At 39.0% G+C, this 20,767-nt stretch overlaps 1 protein-coding gene across 2 annotated transcripts in view; it reads right to left on the bottom strand.

The window, feature by feature from the left end:
* Positions 1 to 865: 865 nt before the first annotated feature.
* Positions 866 to 20,767, bottom strand: part of TFAP2D (transcription factor AP-2 delta) — a 43,554-nt gene continuing 23,652 nt past the window's right edge. For both annotated transcript variants that reach the window (XM_077489010.1, XM_077489011.1), the window contains exons 4-8: positions 18,955 to 19,120; positions 15,130 to 15,248; positions 10,835 to 10,976; positions 8,367 to 8,480; positions 866 to 1,468 (exon numbers count right to left, since the gene is read on the bottom strand). In XM_077489010.1, the coding sequence (XP_077345136.1) occupies positions 1,249 to 1,468; positions 8,367 to 8,480; positions 10,835 to 10,976; positions 15,130 to 15,248; positions 18,955 to 19,120 (761 nt within the window). In that variant the 3' untranslated portion in view covers positions 866 to 1,248. The remainder of the gene's footprint in view (positions 1,469 to 8,366; positions 8,481 to 10,834; positions 10,977 to 15,129; positions 15,249 to 18,954; positions 19,121 to 20,767) is intronic.

Here is a 20,767-nt window from a genome sequence, read left to right as displayed (position 1 = left end):
TCCGATGGAGCCCACACACGGTCGGATTATCCGACAACACGGTCCGATCAGACATTTTCCGTCGGAATGTCCGACCGTGTGTACAAGGGCTTAGGTAAAGTCCATTTGTTCCAGAATAGAATTTAAAAGCAACACTTTGAAGTACTTTTGAGTGACATTCTTCAAGTCATTAAATGTACTGAGGATTTTGTTTTTTTTGTTTATGAACGTTCGTACAAACGTTTATTTGAAAATCTGCCATCTAGTCACAGAATATCTGCTGCAAGAGACGATCAGAAGTGTGATCCTTCCTATTTAGCAACAATCATATGACCAACTAAATAGGTCTTTAGATATGTGGCCATCACTGAAAAGAGCCTGGACAGCATATTCTTCAAGAAAGGTAAGTACTTAAAGTGACTTCATCACACTAACAACAACAAAATTGTGCCTCCGCTCTGCCCAACTGGGCAAACTTTCTGACACTTTCTCTATGTGATACACTTTATCACTGTGGGTAGCTTTTTTCCTCTTAAAGCGAATAACTTTAGGGCCCTTTATCACTTTTCATGTATCTGTCTCAGCAAGATGGTTAACATAGCATTATGTTAACATTTTATAGACCTATTATAGTAAATGCTGACCTTTTAAATCTCGTTAAAAGTAACTATCAAATGGGAACAATATTTTACTTCAAGATTTGATTATTCTAACTTGAAATAATGAAAATCTAAGGACTTTAATTAAAAAAACACATTTACTTATAAATTTATGAATTAAGACATTTTTTTTTTCTAATTTAGTGGAGGCTTTTTGTGACATGCAATTTTTTACAACTAAATCAAAACAATTTTTTTTAACACAATACGATGAACATAAAACATAGTAAATTTGATTGCTTTCAGCTTTATTCTCCTCTGTAAGTTTTTTTTTCTCCGTATGGTGCTTTTTCTGCATACCAAAATCAGATAACGTTGAATAAAAACAAGTGAAAAAAAAGTAAATATTGACCAAAATAATCTGAAAATTACATCCGCAGTGAGACCTGTTGGAGGTATGAACATCATTTGCATCATTATATATATTCATTTTTTTTTTTCAGAATTTAAAAACAAACTAAAAATGTGAAAAAAGTTTTGTCAAATAACTTTACAGTTCAAGAATAAGTGATTTGGTCCCTTGTATAGTTTAAACTAAAGATATATTTATATGTATATATAAAAGAAAAAATAATCAGCAGCAAAAAAACTCTGGATATAATTGGCCAGGCTAATCAGTCTTTTCAGTTTTGGCATCTTTGACCACAACATCAGAAGATTTTCGCAAGGGTCCTTTTTCCGAGTTGCCATTTCCTTGACTGCCTTCTGTAACTCCCCCAGATTTGTTTGTTGTGTGTTTTTCCAAATAATTTAACATTTCGCTTAGGACTGTTTGGAAAGTGCTAAGAGCTGCACATATTGCTGGGGTTCCAAAACCATGGGTGATCAAACTAAAATAAAAAAAACAGACAAAATAAGTAAACATATGAATTAAATTCACATGACATAGGGCTTTTAAGATGTCAAACAGTACAATAAATGCTAGCTATGTTAAAATTGTATTTCTTGTCTTGTATTATTAATTTTATCATTCGTTAATTATATTATTAGTTAATATAATAACATAATAAATAATATCAATTATATCATTAATTATATATATGCCGATGATATACTGTTTTACATCACCAAACCTAGAGTAACCCTTCCCAATTTAATGAAACGATTAAAAACCTATGGCGAAATATCAAACTTTAAAATGAACCCCTCTGAATCAGAGATTGATAATATCAGCGTGAAGAAACAGGATATGCACATATTCCAACAAGAGTTCCCATTTATATGGTGAGAAAAGGAATAAAAATACTTAGGAGTAAAAATAGCACCATCTGAAGAGACAATATACCAAGCAAATTTTATTCCGCTCCTGAATGAAGTAAAAACGGAAATGAACAAAACAGGACACCTCACTTGGTTAGGCAGGATAATTATCCTAAATATCTTTAAAATGGCAATCTTGCCTAAGATCATGTATAAAATGCAAATGCTGCCAATCCTCCTCCCACAAGCATATTATATCACGCTAAAAACATTACTACTTAGGTTTATATGGCAGAAAAAGAAACGGCGGTACTGAATAAAGACAAAAAGCTAGTGGGGCTGGGCGTGCCCGATATCAAAAATTACTATAATGCAATATTACTATCACGGGTATTAGAATGGGTAAAAATGAATAAGGAAAAAAGATGGGCTAAATTGGAAAACAATAGCAATGTAGCACTGGGGAAATAATTTGGATACCACCTGGATATAGAGAAATAAGTGAAAATGTAGTAACAAAGAAATCTTGGCAATCTGGGATTTGATGCACACAAAAGAAAAATGTCCACTGGGGAAAGGGAGATTGTTTGGGGAATGGATTAAAAAAGAAGATGCACATTTAAAAGATATCACGATGAAAGGAAAAATATACAGGTTACAGGATTTAAAACAAAAAAAGACTTAATGGTAATAGACGAATGGCGGTACTCCTAGCTGAAACATTCTGTTTACCCAACTGCTTCAACCAGTAAGATCGGAGGAGGACTTACGGCCATTTGAGCAGCTATGTATGGCAAAAGGAACAAAGAGGGGATCTTAAAGATCTATAAAGTGCTTGTGAGATTGAAGGTGGTGGAAATACCGCCATTCATAACAAAGTGGGAAGAAGAACTGGGTAAGGGAGAGAAAGATCAACACTATGGAAAAATCCTCAAGATGACACATTCCAAGGCAATAGACAATAAAACCATTGAAATTAATTATACGTTTGTAGAACGCTGGTATATAACACCTGATAAGGCACATAAATGTCAAAAGGAAATTTTACGACTATGCTTGCAGGAATGTGGGGCCCACATATGGTGGAAGTGCCCAAAAATGTAAAACTATTGGAGAGAGGTGATGCAGGTAATTAAGGAGATAACCAATATAGAGATTACAGAGGAACCATGGAGTTGTTTGTTTCATGGGGATGAATGCCAATTAAACATTACCTGAGTACATCGGTTCCCAATCTAATGAATGCAGCCAAAAGCTTAATACCTTGGCAGTGGCAGGAGATAGAAAGTCCTAAGATGGGAAGTTGGTGTAAAAAAGTTGGTGAGATTTACAATATGGGATATCTCAGGTTCTGTGGAGAGGAGGGAATAGAATGATTTGAAAGTAAATGGAAGGTCTGGAGAGAGTTTAAGCTGTCAAGGAGATATGTAGAATTAAAGAGAGCAAAGGAAGGGGGAGGTCATGGGAGAGGTTTAGTAATAAAAAGGGGGTGGGGGGTATAAATAATGGTAAATAGTATTTGGTGGTTGATAAGTGTTTGTATTTTTATATTTGGATATATATTTGTCATAAAGAAAAAACAATAAAGAATTTGAAAAAAACGTATCATTAATTCTATTTAGTCTTTTTTTTTTTTTTTTTTTATGCCTGTTGGTTTTCACCAGGCCTCAAAAAATTGGAGTAAACTGATAATTGTTCTACAATGTTTTTATTATTCAGGAAGTGAGAGGAAATCTACAACACAGAAAGCAAAAAAAAAAAAAAAAAGCCAACAGGTCTACTAACATTTTTATTCTGTTAGTGTTTCTGTTGGACATTTCTTGTCTGGTGAAGCCATTGTCACCAGGAGAGGATTTGAAGCAATAAAACCTGCCAGAGGTTTAAATCCTCCACTTTTCTGTCCACAACTAAAAATAAACATTTTGTCTAGTCATATATTTTAAAATGAATATTACCATTAAAACCTTATCTCATTATTTGTGACACAATGATTGATTTACGCCGCTACCAACTGATATGCTCCCAATGTCAAATTCAACAAAATATCATACACAATATCACATTATGTAATCACACAATCATTATGCAATCTTATTAATCTTAATTATGTCATAATACTATGTGGCTGGAAAGATAACTGTACATCATATCAAAGAAAAAAAAAGAAGTGTTTCTTCCACAATATGATCAGCATGTGTCACATGCTTCCCCTATCATGTCAACAAAGGATGTAAAAAAGGTACTATGGTGTCAGCATAGAATACCCACAGATGGTCTATGCAAATAAATAAACATACCCTTTGAAATTAAATAAAAACTGAAGAAAAACAAAAAATGATGTAAAATAAGGTCTTACAGTTAGTGCTTAACAATGCTGTTTACATAAAGTTAGAACGATCAATATCCTTGAAACAACACATGAGATTGCTCCAAAAATCAATTTATTTCTCAGAATTATGCAGTTACACAACTGGGACCATCTTTACTAAGAAAAGCTCATTTACCTTGTACATTTCTATTGTGCCAAGAATTTATATTTTATAATTAGAGAACGATGCATACAAAAAAAAAAATACTTGTAGAGCTTATTAGTCCAAATTTTAAATAATAGACTGAGTTGCTTGTGTTATTTAAAGGGTCAGATCAGTTCAGTTGCATTATAGTTTTTGTTAGACATGTCTCATATGTCCAGGATCTGCAGAGCTGCAGAAGCCAAAGTTCCCTTGCTCCCTGTTAGATTTTCATTTACACTTTAAGGGAAATATTTTGTACACACCTGTTGATCAACTAGCTATATGACCAAAAGTATAGGGGCACCCCTTTAAAATTATGGAGTTCAGGTGTTTCCAGAGAGGGTTATTGTTAATATCTAAGCATGAAGCATGCAAAGACATTATGGACAATCTTCCAACATTGTTTCAACAGTTTAGGAAAGTTCCAACAGGACTGAAAACATGGTTCAATGAGGTTAGTGGTGTAAAGGAACTTCAGTGGCCTGCACACAGCTCTGACCTCAACCCTATTAAACTCCTTAGGATGAATTGTTTAATTCATTGCAAGGTAGGTCTGACTTCACAATTTTTCTTTTGGTTGAATGAGCAAAATTCCCACAGACGCAATGCAAAATCACATGGAAATTCTCCCAGAAGATTGAAGGCTGTAGAAGTCACAAAGGGGAATTTCATTTTAATGCCCGTGGTTTTGTAATGGGATGTCCAATAGGATGTCCAATAAGTATAGTTGTTATGGTCAGGTGTCCAGAAACTATTGGTCACATAAAGTTACTGGTATTATTAGAAATACAACTGGAATGGGGCCACCTGAGGACGTCGAAATCACTCATGTGTCAAAGTGGGTCGGTAATGAAACAAAAAAAAACGTCAGGGATATCCTTCCTCTGGAAACTCCCAAAAATATTTTAATTCAATAGGTATGTAAAGACCACTCATGAAGTATTAAAGTGGTATTAAAGGTTGTTTAATTGTTCTCGGGTCCCCTGCTGGTGCTCCTGGCTCCTCCCCCTTGACCATTCCCCTCAATAGCAAGTCACTTCCGAAGCCCTGTCCTATCCGTATTTAAGACTCATAGAGCCACGGCTCAGCCCCACCCCTGATCTCTCTTCATTGGCTCACTAGCTGTTATTGGCAGCAGTGAGAGCCAATGGCTCCCTCTGCTGTCTCAGCCAATGAGATGAGGGAGTCCTGAGACAGCCAAGGCTCTCATGCACATTGCTGAATTGAGAGGGAGCTCAGGTGAGTATTTGGGGGGCTGCAGGGGAGCAGCATACAGAAGTTTTTTTTATCTTCATGCATAGTAAAAAAAAAATTCAACCTTTGCAACCACTTTAATTTTTTTGTGGATTAGCTCTTTAAACTTATAAAGATTAATCTACTCAGTCTTCATTAATTATTTAACTTGCAAATACTTTCTGAACTGGTCAGGCTCCCATCTTGGGTCTGTAGGCATAATTTTCTAAGGTTACCAACTAACCTAACAGGTTCTCAATTTCCTGGGATGTAACAGGTAAGCCCTACCCTTATTTACAAATCCCAAATGCAATTGACGCTTAAAATACTAACCCATAACTGAACTATACACTTGCCAGTTCTTTAATGTAGAAAACATATGGCCTTGATTCTAGTAACCTACTTCTAAGCATTAATCACTTTTTTGTGCATTAATCACTTTTTTTTTTTTTTAACAAAGCCAAGATAAGCACCTGGTAACCATGTAACAAGGTGCCTATGGCTCCACCTGCTGGCTGGAAATCATGCATATGAAGTATTTACAGGAAATAATTTATCTTTATCTGACAGTTTAAAGAAAATCAAATTCTTAGTCCTCGACATAAATAAATTATAAACGTAAACAAAAAATACACCTAGATTGCAAGGACTATAAAGCAGTTTACATCTAAGCTACCTCTTTGAAAGACAGAATGCATATTAGGTAAATGAGAAAGTTAACTTCTTTCAAGTAATTTGAGTTGGGTCAGATACAACTTTTGTGAAGCTGGGCCCTCTGAGAGCTAGGGCCAATCTATAGTAAATTTGGGTCATATGGGTGCTGGCACCCTTCCCACTGTTTTGTAGACCTGAACATAGATTACTTCTATATACCATATTTATCGGCATATAACACACACTTTTTTCCCCTTAAAATCAGGGGAAAATCGTGGGTGCATGTTATACGCCGAACCGCTGCCTTGGAGGGGAAGGAGGGATCGAGCACCACCTAAATAGACAGAGCTGAGTTTACTGTGTACTCAGCTAAGCTCGGCTCTGCTCAGCTCCGATCACAGTCACGCCCAGTTCTGCCCCCTAGCATTTATGTCCTGTCATTGGACTGGTGTTGTGTTCATCATAGGAGCTGGGCCAAGGGGCGGGACTGGGCAGGACTGCGTGAGGAGCTGAGTGGTGCCTAGAGGAGCCGAGAGGAACCAAGTACACAGGACATCCGGCTCTGTCTATCTTGACGATGGTAACATTTAAAAACAGTCATGCTGTAATTTTGGGCAAGGCTGCAGATGGACACCGATGGCCAAGGCTGCAGATGGACACTGTTGGGCAAGGATGCAGATGGACACTGATCATTTGGCAATGATGGCCAAGGCTGCAGATGGACACTGATCATTCTGCAATGATGGGCAAGGCTGCAGATGAACATTGATAAGGCTGCAGTCATGGGCAGTTAAAATGTAAGTTTTTTCCTGAAACTTCCCTTCAAAAGGTTTTTTCCCTTAAACTTCCCTCCTAAACTAGGGGTGCGTGTTATACGCCGATAGATACGGTAGTTGGCAATCAATAAGAATATGACTGTGAACCTTTGGGAAAATAAAATACATTTGCTCTTTTATGGTTGGGACAGGTTTCTGTTGACTTTAAATAATCCAGTCATGGTTTTTACATGACACAGCTTTCCACATATTCCAGCACCAGCTTTTTTGTGGTTCTTGGCATTTAGCCAAATGGCATCTTAGAGCATCTTCTAAATGCTGTGATCATGAGCTGAAACTTTGCATGGGGAGCAGGTTGCTATATAATGCCCACCACTGTCCACTGATTGTGTGTCCTGCTCTTCCTGATACCTAAATGGTGAAGTATCTCCACTTAGGTGTAGATGGGGTATCTTCACTGGCATTGGGTAGATGAATGGGGGTAGATGGGGTATCCTTACTGGCATGGAGTACATGAATAGGGGTGTCAAAAATATATCTTGCTAGGGGATTTCCAAAAAGCAAAAGAAGTCCCCTAACAAGACTTGTGTCTTGGCTCATGGATCCTCTAATGTTGACAATAATAGGACAATGAATGGTGTTTTTAACATAATTTTTTTTGTGTTTGTTTGATTTTTGGAAGAAAAGCAATAACCATAGTGATTTCTTTTCTACAACCATGTCTATTGTCCAAAACATCCATAAATGTGGCCTTGGTGCCAATAAGTCAAATTAATGCTCAGGAATCTGAAGCCAAATCTGTTAAAGAGCTGGACTTAAGCCATTTTTGTAGGAAAAAAAATAGCGTGAAATAATTTTAAAGGATAAGTTAAATTTTTAGGAGCATGTAACACATATATTAACACATGCTGCTATGCACCCACCTCCCGCCATTAGTGCTCCCCTCTCTGTGACAGTGGGTGAGGGTTACAAGTGCCATCTTCCACCACGGCAGACCTACATGTAGTTTGAATGGGCTGCAAGCCTGCTGCTCAGTATGCTTTATTCAGTCTTCCACTAGCTTTGTAACTGAAAGGTCAAACAGGGATATGGGCACAAAGCTATAGCAAGTCTCTGCCGACATTGCATCCGTGATCTGCTAAAACTAAATGCACATTTTGTTACCTACAAAATTATATACATTTATTATTTTTGAAAGGTGAACATAGCCTTTAACAGAAATAATTCAACACTCACATGCATAAAATTTGGTATCACATATTTGTGTCAGTTAGTAGTTTGGCAATATTTTTGTCATAAGAGCACGATAGAAAATCATAGGAAACCGTAATGCCAAATGATAATTATCTTACCTAAAATGCGTTAAGTGTCTCTGAATGTCAAGGTCTAGGATTGGAGTGGGTCTAGAGGAGCCCAAAGGCGATCTGTCTTGACTTAGAAGATCTTGAAATTCTTTGCAGATTTGCCTTAAAAATAGGACCAAATAAATTATTATTAATATATGTTTTTTTTTTTGCAAACAAAACCTTTATGGTTAAGCTCCAGTGATGAAACCAGGTTTTTCACAAGACCCCACAAGTTAAATATCTTTGGAATACCTTTGGCTTTCTCTATTATTTCATTTCTCATTTCCCCTTGTACATTTCCAAAATGTGTTCTTTCCAAACTTAGAAATCCATAAACCCACACTCTCATAATCTCTCTCCTTCACTACGATAATATTATCCAATACAGGATACTAGTAAAAAGACTCCCATATCTACAACATATCATACATGCTGCTACAAGACTTAAAGAAGAATTCAAGGATATTTTATACAAAGTGACATTCATCCTGCTTGGACCAATGTAATTATACATATACCTTAACTTACAGATGCCCAGGAAGCTGGAAATCACTGAAGAAGATACCGGTACTCCAGTGATCTCCACTTGCTCCCGGATCCAACACTGAGTCACTGAGTCGCTATCTATCAATACTATCAATAGCAGGCTTTCCCATAAGATCTTTTTGCAAGATCCCAACCAGCCTGAGAAATAAATGAATGTTACTGTTTGGCGTTTCAAAGTTCAACTGAAGTCATAGACATAGATATACAGTCAGGTAGACAGCAGAATTAAAACTCCCAACATGTTATACAATCTGAGTGACTGACTCAGAGGAACGCTAAGGTTCCATGGAACCCTGGATAAGAATGGCTGCTCTAAATAATCTGGGGCCAACTACTACTTGTTCAGTGGTAAGGGGGGCTACATGTGTCCTGCAGCTGGCTCTGCCAAGTGATATTTGCCCTTGAACCATGAAAACACCCTCAAATTAGATGTCAGTCAGCCACAGCTCAAGAAACTCTTAGCAATCTCTAAAGGAACCCTAAGATTCCATGGAACCCTGGTTGAGAATGGCTGCTCTATACAAACTTGCACAGGGGTGGGGGGTATTTTTCTCTGACTTATCTCTGTATTTACCAGATCAAAACACTTAACTATCTGCTTTTTTTTTGCCAAAATGAGCACTAAGGGGTTGATTTACTAAAACTGGAGAGTGCAAAATCGGACGCAGCTGTGCATGTAATGCCGCGTACACACGAGCGGACTGTATGGCGTACTTAGTTCGTCATACAATCCGACGGACAGTCCGTCGTACTTTCGACTGAACAGACTTGACCACACACGGATGCACAAACAGTCCGTCGAAAGCTTGCGCGATGACGTGTACAGCACGTACGACGGGACTAGAAATAGGAAGTCCAAGACACAGCAAAGCACCCTTCCGCCGTGTAAATCCTTTCTGGGCATGCCCCATTCTTAGTCCGTCGAACTAGCATACTGACGAGCGGATTGTCCGCTGTTACCAAAGTACGGCGGACAGAATTTCGAAAAATCCGAAATTCTTAGTACGCCGGACTGCACGCTGAAAAAGTCCGCTGAAGCCCACACACGAGCGGATTGTCCGCTGAAATGTGTTTCGACGGACTAAGTACGTCATACAGTCCGCTCGTGTGTACGCGGCATTAGCCAATCAGAGTCTAACTTCAGCTTGTTCAGTTAAACTTTGACAATAAAACCTGGAAGCTGATTAGTTTCTATGCAGAGCTGCACAAGATTTTGTACTCTACAATTTTAGTGAATCAACACCAATGCATACAACTGTTTGATCTTTTCTCAACAAAAGGTAGAATTTCACTTAAAGTGAAACTTTTTTTTTTGGTTTATTAACATATTTCATATCAATTATTTGCCCGCGGGTCATCTTTATGAAGGAGCTATAGCTTCACCTTGACAGCGAAGCCTTGAGATGTTAGTTCATTGTATTTCAGTCCCTGGAGCCATGGCAGTTATTTATAAGCATGATCTCTGCAATGCTGTCAGTGATTGCCGCTCAACTCAATCTCTACTATGTAAAACTCCATGGTTAGACTCATGAGAAATTAGTGAATTTTTATTTTACCACTGTAGTCCACCATTACATTGCCAGTCTAGATGTAAGATGATGTTTGTTGTTGAGAACACAACAAAAAGTATTTTTTCTATATCTGGTACACACGTGTAAACTTTGTAGTGCTTAATATGATCTAATGTGCAAAAGCACAGAAGGTAAGGTTTAGTATCACAGAGGAGCAACTTTGAATAAACTTTTTCTTTTACATTCAAAAAGATCTATCATTATAATAGATTAAAGGGATTCTAAAGCCTGGACATTTTTTTTACTTTAATGCATTCTCTGCATTCATGTAAAAAAGTCCCAATGTTTGTATGTATGGGTGAATTTTGGTGAACTTGTACACAAATATTTATTTACAACGTGGGACCTTATGCTTACTTTGTGGCAAGGATCATCTTTTTCCTCGCTGTTTGCTCTTTCTGTTCCATGTGCTGTCTGGCCAAGTGTTCACCTACGGCCTTTGCTGGAAACTCTGTTTCACAGGTATACCCGAAATCTCTGGCCAAATGCAATGCCTCTCCTGTAAAAAGAAAAAAAGAAAAAGTGTCAAAATAAGACACGAATGTAAGATTGAACATTCACCATCCAGATTACATTTTATTTTATCTCATTACAACACAATAATTGATTTACTTTAAAGTTAACACAGATGTAAAAACAGAAGAAAATCTTCTAAACTCATAACAAAATTTACAAATTGTTTATGTAACTTTTCAAACTTTTGTTTATAGCTGCATATCCATGTGCAATGTCTGGACCGCTTGGTGGCTTCCCCAACTGCATTTACATTTGTGCACATGGAAAGTATCAAATCCTCACACTAGTATGATCTAGAGGTCCTTTTAAAAGGATCATGACCAGGCTAATTACTTGAACTCTACTTAGTTTTGCTTTTTTTTTTAAGGGAGACACAACACGAAGTGAGAGGCTTTGGGATGATTTATTAAAGGCAAATAGACAATGGACTTTGCAAGGGCAATTGCACTCTACAAAGTGCAGTTGCTCCAGAGCTTAGTTAGGGGAATCTCTGCTGACTTCCAATAGCCAATCATGTGCATCAAAAATGTTGTTTTGTTTTTGTTTGTTTTTCTTGCACGTGATTGGGTATTCTTTGCAAAGTGAAGCTTTACCTCATTTACTAAGCTCTGAAGCAACTGTCCTTTGAAGATTGAAACTGCACTTGCAAAATGCACAGTCTGTTTTCCTTCAGTAAGAAGTGTTTCACTTCTCCGAAGTGAGGGAAATCCCCTCTTAGCCCTTGTACACACGATCGGAGATTCCGACGGAATATGTCCGATCGGAGATTCCGACGGTATGTGTCCGATCGGAGATTCCGACGGAATGTGTCCGATCGGAGATTCCGACGGAATGTGTCCGATCGGAGCGTTTTGTTGGATATTCCGACTGTGTGTGGTCTGCATCAGACTGTTTCCGTCGGACCAAATTTTCCAACTTGCCGGAAATATTTTCGGACAAAATGCTCCGATCGGACATACTCCGATCATGTGTAGAGAATTCCGATCGGACAAAGTGCCACGCATGCTCAGATCAAATTCCTACATCAAAGCTATTGGCTACTAGCCTGAACGTAGTCCCGTCGTAACGTCATCACGTTCTGAAAGATCGGATTTTCCGACAACTTTGTCCGACCGTGTGTTTGCAACAGTTTCGGACAAGATCCGTCGGACAAAATCCGACGGATTTGGTTGTCGGAATCTCCGACCGTGTGTACAAGAGCTTAGACAACTGTCAGTGGAACTTGTATAACCAGTAGATTTCCTTTCTGTTTCTCTTTTGATGACAACTGAATTTATTTTTTTCCATCATTTTCTGTTCTAGTGACTGTGGTCACCAGGACCTGTAGAGAAAGTGAACTAACCAAGAGCAAGTATAACCTGAACAAGGTTGTAATCCATACCAGCTCTAGTCTGTAAAATGAAAAAGAAGTTAGCTGGAGATACAGTTCAACTATTGTATATTCCTGAAACATATTTATTGTTTGGTTAAGATGAGGTGGCCAGAAGTTTACTTGCCTGGTCGGTAACAATAGGGCCTGTAGCCATTGCTTTTAAGAGTACAGGGAGCTCCTCAATTACCCACACTAGATCTTGTCTTCTACTGAGTGTCCTTTTTGAGTCAGAAAGGCAGCAGTCTGAGACTGAAACAAGATTCATTTATACTGGACCTGAGCAAACTGTGGTCCTCAAGGCCACATCTGGCCTTTTGGTCGTCCCTGTCTGGCCCATGATGTCTCCACTGTCAGCATGCCTCTCTGAGCCTGTCAGCTTCCTCAGTGAAGCATGCTAACAAATGTCCATGTGTGGAGAACTGCTAGAACTAGAAGGAGAGAACCAGAGGAGCTGGTACAGCAGAAGCAGGGAGGCTTGGTTCTTGTGGGAATGTTAGAGATGTCTTGATGTTCTCCCACCAACCTGCTACCCAGGCAAGTTTCCCCTGTTTTAGAGCCTGCATGCACTCCAGGTCAGGATCTGCAGAAATCCCCATTGTACCAATCTCAGGTCCTCTTCTTCCAGTCAAAGTACTTTTCAGAGAGCATTTGACAGGTGATGAGGAGGTTTTATCGCCTCCTCACTCCTACCATGGCTGCGGAATAGCACGCAGTTGTGATGCAGCCCCATTTAACTTGGTGGGGAAGTCTGCAGACCATGTCAAAATCTGCTCCCACAGTTAAAAATGCAGTGTCCACAAATCAAAGCATTGTGGCCACGTAAATTTAACAGACCCATCCAGCTGTTATTTTACAGTGCAGGTGGGTGGACAAACCATGGCTCAACTTCCGTTTTTACCACCCCCCTGACCGCCCATCTGAAAGAGACCTATTTCATGAGCAGTTGCACCTATTATTACTAGCACCAGGTGTTTCTATATGTTTATGACTTTCTCAGACCAAAAATTAATACTGAGCAGAATTAAAGTGGTTGTAAAGGCTGAAGATTTTTGCCTTCATGCATTCTATGCATGAAGGTAAAAAACCTTCAGTGTGCAGCTTTCTTCATAGCCCCCCCTAATACTCAAATGAGCACCCTCTCGATCCAGCATGTACATGGGAGCCTCAGTTGTCCCGAGTCTCCCTCCCCTCATTGGCTGAGACACAGCAGCGGGAGCAATGACAGTAAATAAGGTGAACCAGTGCTCACTTTGAATGTCCAATCGTGTGTGAGGGGCATCCAAAAAAAACAGTAGTTTTGCTAGCACACAATTCTTCATCCTATTTATTAAGGTCAGTGAGCATTCTGCCCACTGTATAGCACTACAACCAGGAAGCAAAGCCTACGATTTTAATAACCAATTATGGTTGCCCTGACATACATACACACACTATATGGTCAAAAGTTGTGAGCACATGACCATGACCATCACACTTTTGTAAGCTTGTTAGACATCCCATTCCAAAGTTATGAACATTAATATGGATGTGCCCCCTATTTGCTGCTATAACAGCCTCCAATCTTTTGGGAAGGGTTTCCACAAGATTTTGGAGTGTGTCTTTGAGAATGTATGCCCCTGTTACTGAAAGCGCATTTGTGAGGTTAGAGACTGATGTTGAATGAGAAGACGTAGATCGGCAATCCCATTCTTCTCAAAAGTGTTTAATAGGATTTAGGTCAGGGTTCTGTAGAGACCCATTGAGTCCAGTTGAGCTCCATACACCACAATACATAGCCCTGCAGTATCCATCATAATTCAGTCTGAGCACCATACACCACAATTCATATTACCGCAGTGAGTATCTAACATAATGCTGGCAATGGCAAGCACTCATTGGTCAGCCTGACCACATGACTGTGCTGAACTTTGAGATTCTTTCTTCTGGGACAACTTACCAGAAGAAGAAGGCTGAGGTGAGCTTCACATTGGTCAGCATGATCATGGAACAATGAGAAATTTCCATTACAAATATTACTGTGGATATGAAGTAGGAGTAGGTACTAGGTATCTGCTCCTCCACAAAAAAAATATAATTTTCCAAATGTGGCAGAGGAGGGTAAAGTTCCGCTTTAATAATTTGAAGGGCTACCCAGATACTTTTAGCCATAGTTCGTTATAAATAAAAGAGAGTTTTTAGAATCAAACACATATTATAAAATGATTTCCAATATGCTGGTCTCTTTTACTTAAAAATCTAAAAAAACAGGACTGCACATACTCTTTAACAAACCACCAGCCCATCAACTCCACGACAAAGACTAAAAGTAAAATATACTGGGCAATTTTAGCAAACAACAAAAAAAAAAGCACCTACATCAAAATAAACATTGCAGGTTTTTGGGCAGGAAAACATGAGACAACTGCAATGTATGAAGAGGAGTTATTAGAAGTGTATTTGAAAGATCTCCTAGGGCCTCAGAAGAAAGCTATTGCTTGATTTGATCAGTGCATCCAAACATTCAAGGGAATAAAGGAAAGTGGATTGTAATACCCGTTATGTGAGGCTCTACTTTCATCTGCTCTGACTGTAAGCACTACTCCATTTCAGGTGCTTTATCCTCTCGTACGCTATGTGACTTCATCTAAAATGATCAAAGGCGAGCGAGCTACCTCCCTCACATGTCGAGGTACTGAACAACTGGAAAGATTTGCAATAGTCTTATGATTACTGGACAGTGCGGTAAAAGTTAATCCAGGTAACAATGGAGGGATGAGACACTTACCTTCTACCAAGGATGTCAGCAGGGTTACATTGGCAGCTTTCCTTCTGCCAGCAGGTAAATTAAGACCCAGCCTGTCCAGCTTCTCTCTCAAACAGCGACCCCCGTTTTTGGACTTTGCCCTGCGATGAAAGAAAAAACAACTTGGATGAAATGAAATATCCATTTAGCAAGAGACAGAGAGCTTCTGCCATAATATTATTAATTGAAGAATGGAGGCTAAATGCATAACTCCCATATCATGATAAAACTTTATTGATCCTGTGATCAGTCTCTACCAGATTGAGTTACTTTCTCTGAGAACAAGTGTACCCATTGGAGATCCCCTCCCCCTTTGTGGCAACCAAAACAATTCTGGATTACCCTTACCCATCATTTTCAATCTCAGTGACAATGGTCAGAAGGGCCAGTAGGGAGGGGGAATCTATCCAGTGGAGACAGCCATGAAAAAAATATCTGCTTGACTGCTGAAATACTTCTATATCAAATGAACGAAAAAGTCCCTAAATCCTTTTCCAAAAGTTCCTCTTCCCAGTTTTATACAGCTTTTAAAGCCCTGATGAAGGAAGGCTTTAACAACCCTTCAAACATGCTGGTGTAATATCCTATGCCATCCTTACTGAGGACCAATACATTTTGATTTCTGGACTACACAACATCTGGCGTGGTATTCACTTTATTCAAAATGTGAAAAAACTGTTTTGCCTACAGAAACACATTAACTACAGTAAAGGTGAACATATGGTTTACATTTGTTAGGAAATTAAGTTTAAAGTAAAGAACTCCTCTTTTCTCTTTCTATTTCCTCTTTTATTTGTTCATTTTAAAATGCCAAAAGTTCTTTACTTTAAACATAATTTCCTAACAAATGTAAAGGAACATTACTTTCCAACAATAAAACAAAACAACATTTTAAAGGGTATCTATAGCCAAAACCTTTTTATCTTGTTTTAGTAGAAAAAGTTGTTTTTCTTGTTTTTTTGTTTGGCGATTTCACTGACTGTCCTGGAGACTCAACAGAAACTAAGTGAGAATCACTCAAAAATAATCAAAATGACTTTTTACAACATATTATATTGTATTACTATAACAAGGGCTAAACATGGGACAATAGCCACCCTAAGCAAACCTGCAACTTAGTGGAGGGCGGCACCATTTTGTGAGGGCCAAAATGAAGACCCACAACCCAAAATAATATAAACATCCTATCTGACTTGTGCATTCATACTAGACATTCAGACAGCAGCAATCTTTAGCAATCAAATTGATCTCGCTTAACGACCAACACCACCCAAAATCCATTTCTCAATTTAGAATGATCTGTGTCAATTTGAATCCCATGCTAGAATTTTTTTTAGCAGTCTTAAGATGTAAATATTTCACATTAAATATATAAAGAATGACTTGTGAATCCATCTGTGAGTGACACATTTGCGATGGCCTTGTGGCTACTTTGGTAGGTTTTTGAAATAGAGTGTACGAGGAATAATGAAACATTAGGGGGCCCGCCCAACCAAACATATAATGTATGTTGGAGGGAAAAAGGGGATATAGACTCTATGCATTTTCAGATGATGCATGGATGGGTGTCCTGAGGTTTCAGTCAATGCAACAGTGCTTCTTATACTTATCAAATGTTGTACATTCCATATGTTGCAGAAGATTCCTTTTTAAATGTAATCAACAATGTTTTTGTTATAAAATGAATACATTGAGAAACCAGAAAGGTAACTCCTAATAATGTCACTTATGTGTGCACCTTATAGTACCTTAATAATAACATAAACTTAGCTTTCCTGTTGTGTCGCACTAGAGAATAAATGAAGGCATAGAGTCAGTCATTCCTCTATTTATTATATCCTAGCCATAATTGATTAACCCTGTAGTCTTATAGATCTGGTTGTACACAACTTGGAGATGGAGCAGGCCTTATTTAATTATTTCAGGTACTTATAGCACAGTCAATTTACACAGTGCATTACCTGTACATCCACAGTCCTAGTACTCAAGGAGCTTACCATCTAAGGTCCCTAACTCACATTCATACACTGGGGCCAATTTAGACAGAATCCAAATAAACTAACAGCTTGTCTTAGGAAACCAATGCAGGCTCAGGGAGAACATACAAACCCCAGGCAGGTAGTGTCTTGGTTGGGATTTGAACCAGTGATCCTTTGTGCTAGTAGGTGAAAGTGCTACCCACTACACCACTGTGCTGCTCTTAAGTTCTTAGATCTTATGTAAACAGAGTGTCTCTGTTGGCCGGGCACTTTGGAATTGGGGCTTCTTCGAGAAAATGTTTTTTTTTTTCTGGGCAGGCTTAATAACTGTATAATAATTATGAAGGCAAACATGTTTGGATTAACCTTTTCTTTGGACCATAAAACTACATTGTGGCACCTAATTTCCTAATGACTTATCCATTAAAGAGACTTGATCACTTAAAGAATACTGAAAGTTCCAATTGCTCCAAAGTGCAGGCACCAAGCATTGCACAGACCTACAGCACCTTCAGTATGCTTTAATGTGCTTGACTGCCTGGCATTGCATACAGAGAAAGCGTTGACACTTCTAAGGCAAGTTCTTCCTTCACATTATAGGCTGCCTCAGTAGCCAATAGGAATGTGCATACAGCAGTAGGGAGATAGGCAACCTTTAGCACTGTGGTTGATTTACAAAAGGCAAGAAAAAAAAGCATTTTTGCTTGCACTTGATTGGATGATGGAAATCAGCAGAGCTCCCCCTCATTTATGAAGCTGTGGCAACTGCTACATATCATGGATCTTTAATGTCCTTCAGACCTTAGGGGATCTGGACGTTGGTGTCATTGGGAGGAATAGTACCCCATTGTTGTGTCAGTTGGGGGAATAGTGTCCAGTCATTGGTGTCAGTTGAAAGCATAATGCCCCATGATTGGTATCAGTAGGAGGAATAATGCCCCATCATTGGTGTCAGTGGTTGGAATAGTATCTTATATCAATGAGAAGAACACTGTCCCAAGGGCTGGATAAAGGCAAGCAAAGAGCCTCCGGACTGCAGTTTGGAGACCACTGACCTATATGAATCAGGACCTCCTTCCTCCTAATGATGATCACTCCAGTGATCCAAGATCCAGGGAAATCAGGCACTCCATCCTCTTGCTGGTGATCCCTCTAGTGATAACTAAAGTTCTATACAGAGAAATCAGGACCTCCTTCCCCCTGCTAGTGAACCCTCTAGTGATAAATGAAGATATATACAAAGGAATCAGGACCTCCTTCTTTCTGATAGTGACACCACTAGTAATAGCTAAAGATATATATAGGAGAATTAGGACCTCCTTCTTCCTGCTAGTGATCCCTCTAGTGATAATTAAAGATCTTAACAGAGGAACCAGGATCTCCTCCCCCCTGCTAGTATTCCCTCTATCAATAATTCAAGATCTATACAGAAGAATCGGGACCTACTTCCTCCTGCTAGTGATCCTTCAAGTAATAACTAAAGATCTATTCGGAGGAATCAGGACCTCATTCCTCCTGATAGTGATTCCTCAAGTGATAACTAAAGATCTCTGTAGAGTAACAAGGACGCCCTTCTTGCTACTCGTGATCCCGCTAGTGAAAAAATTCTAGAATTCTGTTCACTTTTCATACTTTTTGGCAATCACTTGCTGCTTTGGTAGCCTCCTAAGAAGTAAGGGATACAGAGAGTAGCTAAAAATTACAAAGGTTCTCAAGCTTCTCCAGCTTGTACAAAGCAATAGAAAAAAAGGTTTTGTCTGTAATAGGCCTAAAATGTGAAAGTCAATTTACAAAACAAATGAACTAGTAGAAACTGATCACACTTTACCTTCGTAATATTCCACCCAGAAGAGACGCATTGAGGCATTCTGGTGGAGACAATCGCCTTTTCACTTCTGCTATAGTGACCTTGTATTTTGACGTGGAACTTAGTAAAGACAGCCGACCAGGAACAGAACAGAAGAGATCTGTGGGATTTACTACACAGGCACCACCTAAAGAAACCAGAATGAGAATGATAGAAGTCAATAAATAAAAACAGGGTGTATATACAAGAAAGATACTATGAAAAAACATGCAGAAACTGTATCTCCAGTAGTCTTATTACTAAGATAGAAAGAGCAAGCATTACTGCAATCAAAATTTAGCCTTTTTGTGTCTTATAATGTACCCTAAGAGCCGGTTCACACAGGGGCGACTTGTCAGGCGACTTAGCCTCCTGACAAGTCACGTCCCGTTCTGTACTATGGAACCGTTCTAATAGGAATGACTCAAGTTGCTCCAACTTAGCAAAAGGTTCCTGTACTACTTTTGGGGTGACTTCAGGCGACTTGACTTCTAGACAGAAGTAATTTTGCAAGCCGCCGCTGAAATCATGTGCAGGTCGCCTGAGGCAGTCGCGCTGCAAGTCGTGCTGCCCCTGTGTGAACCGGCTCTTAGTCTGCAGCAGTAAGTTATACAGTACTAAGTAGTTATTATCACACAGCTTTCCCTATTTAAATCTTAACCACTTCAGCCCCGAAATTATTTAGCAATTTCCTAACCGGGCCATTTTTTGCGATACGGCACTGTGTTGCTTTAACTGACAATTGCGTGGTTGTGCGACGCTGTACCCAAACAAAATTGATTTCCTTTTTTCCCACAAATATAGCTTTCTTTTGGTGGTATTTGATCACCTCTGCGGTTTTTTATTTTTTGCGCTATAAACAAATAAAGAGCGTCAATTTTGAAAAAAAACAATATTTTTTACTTTTTGCTATAATACAGTATACCCCAAATAAAGTAAAAAAAACTAATTTCTTCCTCAGTTTAGGCCAATATGTATTCTTCTACACATTCTTGGTAAAAAAAAAATCCAATTAGCGTATATTGATTGATTTACGCAAAAGTTATCACATCTACAAAACAGAGATAGGTTTATGGCATTTCTATTACTATTTTTTTTACTAGTAATGGCGGTGAGCTGCGATTTTTAGTGGGACTGCGACATTGTGGACACTTTTGATACTTTTTTGGGACCAGTGACATTTATACAGCGATCAGTGCTATAAAAATGCACTGATTACTGTGTAAATGACACTGGCAGGGAAGGGGTTAACCCCAGGGGCGATCAAAGGATTAAACATTCCCTAGGGAGGTCCCGTCTAACTGTGGGGAGAGTGGACTGACTGGGAGTAGAGAGAGATCGCTGTTCCTGATCACTAGGAACAGACAATCTCACTCTACTCCCCTGACAAAACGGGGATCTGCTTTGTTTACACTGGCAGATCCCCATTCTGCCTCTCTGTGGAATGATCGTGGGTGACCCGCTGATTTGCTCCTACATTTGCAGAATGGGCACACGTGCGGGCGTGCACGCTCACTGATTGCTATGTACGCACCCTATGTACAATGACGGCGATTCGTGCAGGAGAGCCAAACAACCGCAGTACAACTGCGGAGGCTGGTCAGGAAACAGTTAATCCCTCTGTCCTTCTTTCCCTCATGATTGCTACTCAGGAGTAAGTTTGAAAATGCAAACAATTTTTTAATGTAACATTACCACTACTAAGGATGAGCTGAACACCCCCCGATTCGGTTCACACCAAAACATGCAAACAGGCAAAAAATTTGGGCGAACACTGTTAAAGTCTATGAGACAC

Source organism: Lithobates pipiens, unplaced genomic scaffold (genome assembly GCF_037356315.1).
Source record: "Lithobates pipiens isolate NorthernLeopardFrog02 unplaced genomic scaffold, aLitPip1_a1.2 Scaffold_18, whole genome shotgun sequence".
Taxonomy (NCBI): Eukaryota; Metazoa; Chordata; class Amphibia; order Anura; family Ranidae; genus Lithobates; species Lithobates pipiens.
The sequence above is the reverse complement of the archived record's forward strand: the minus strand, read 5'-3'. Positions and strand labels throughout refer to the sequence as shown.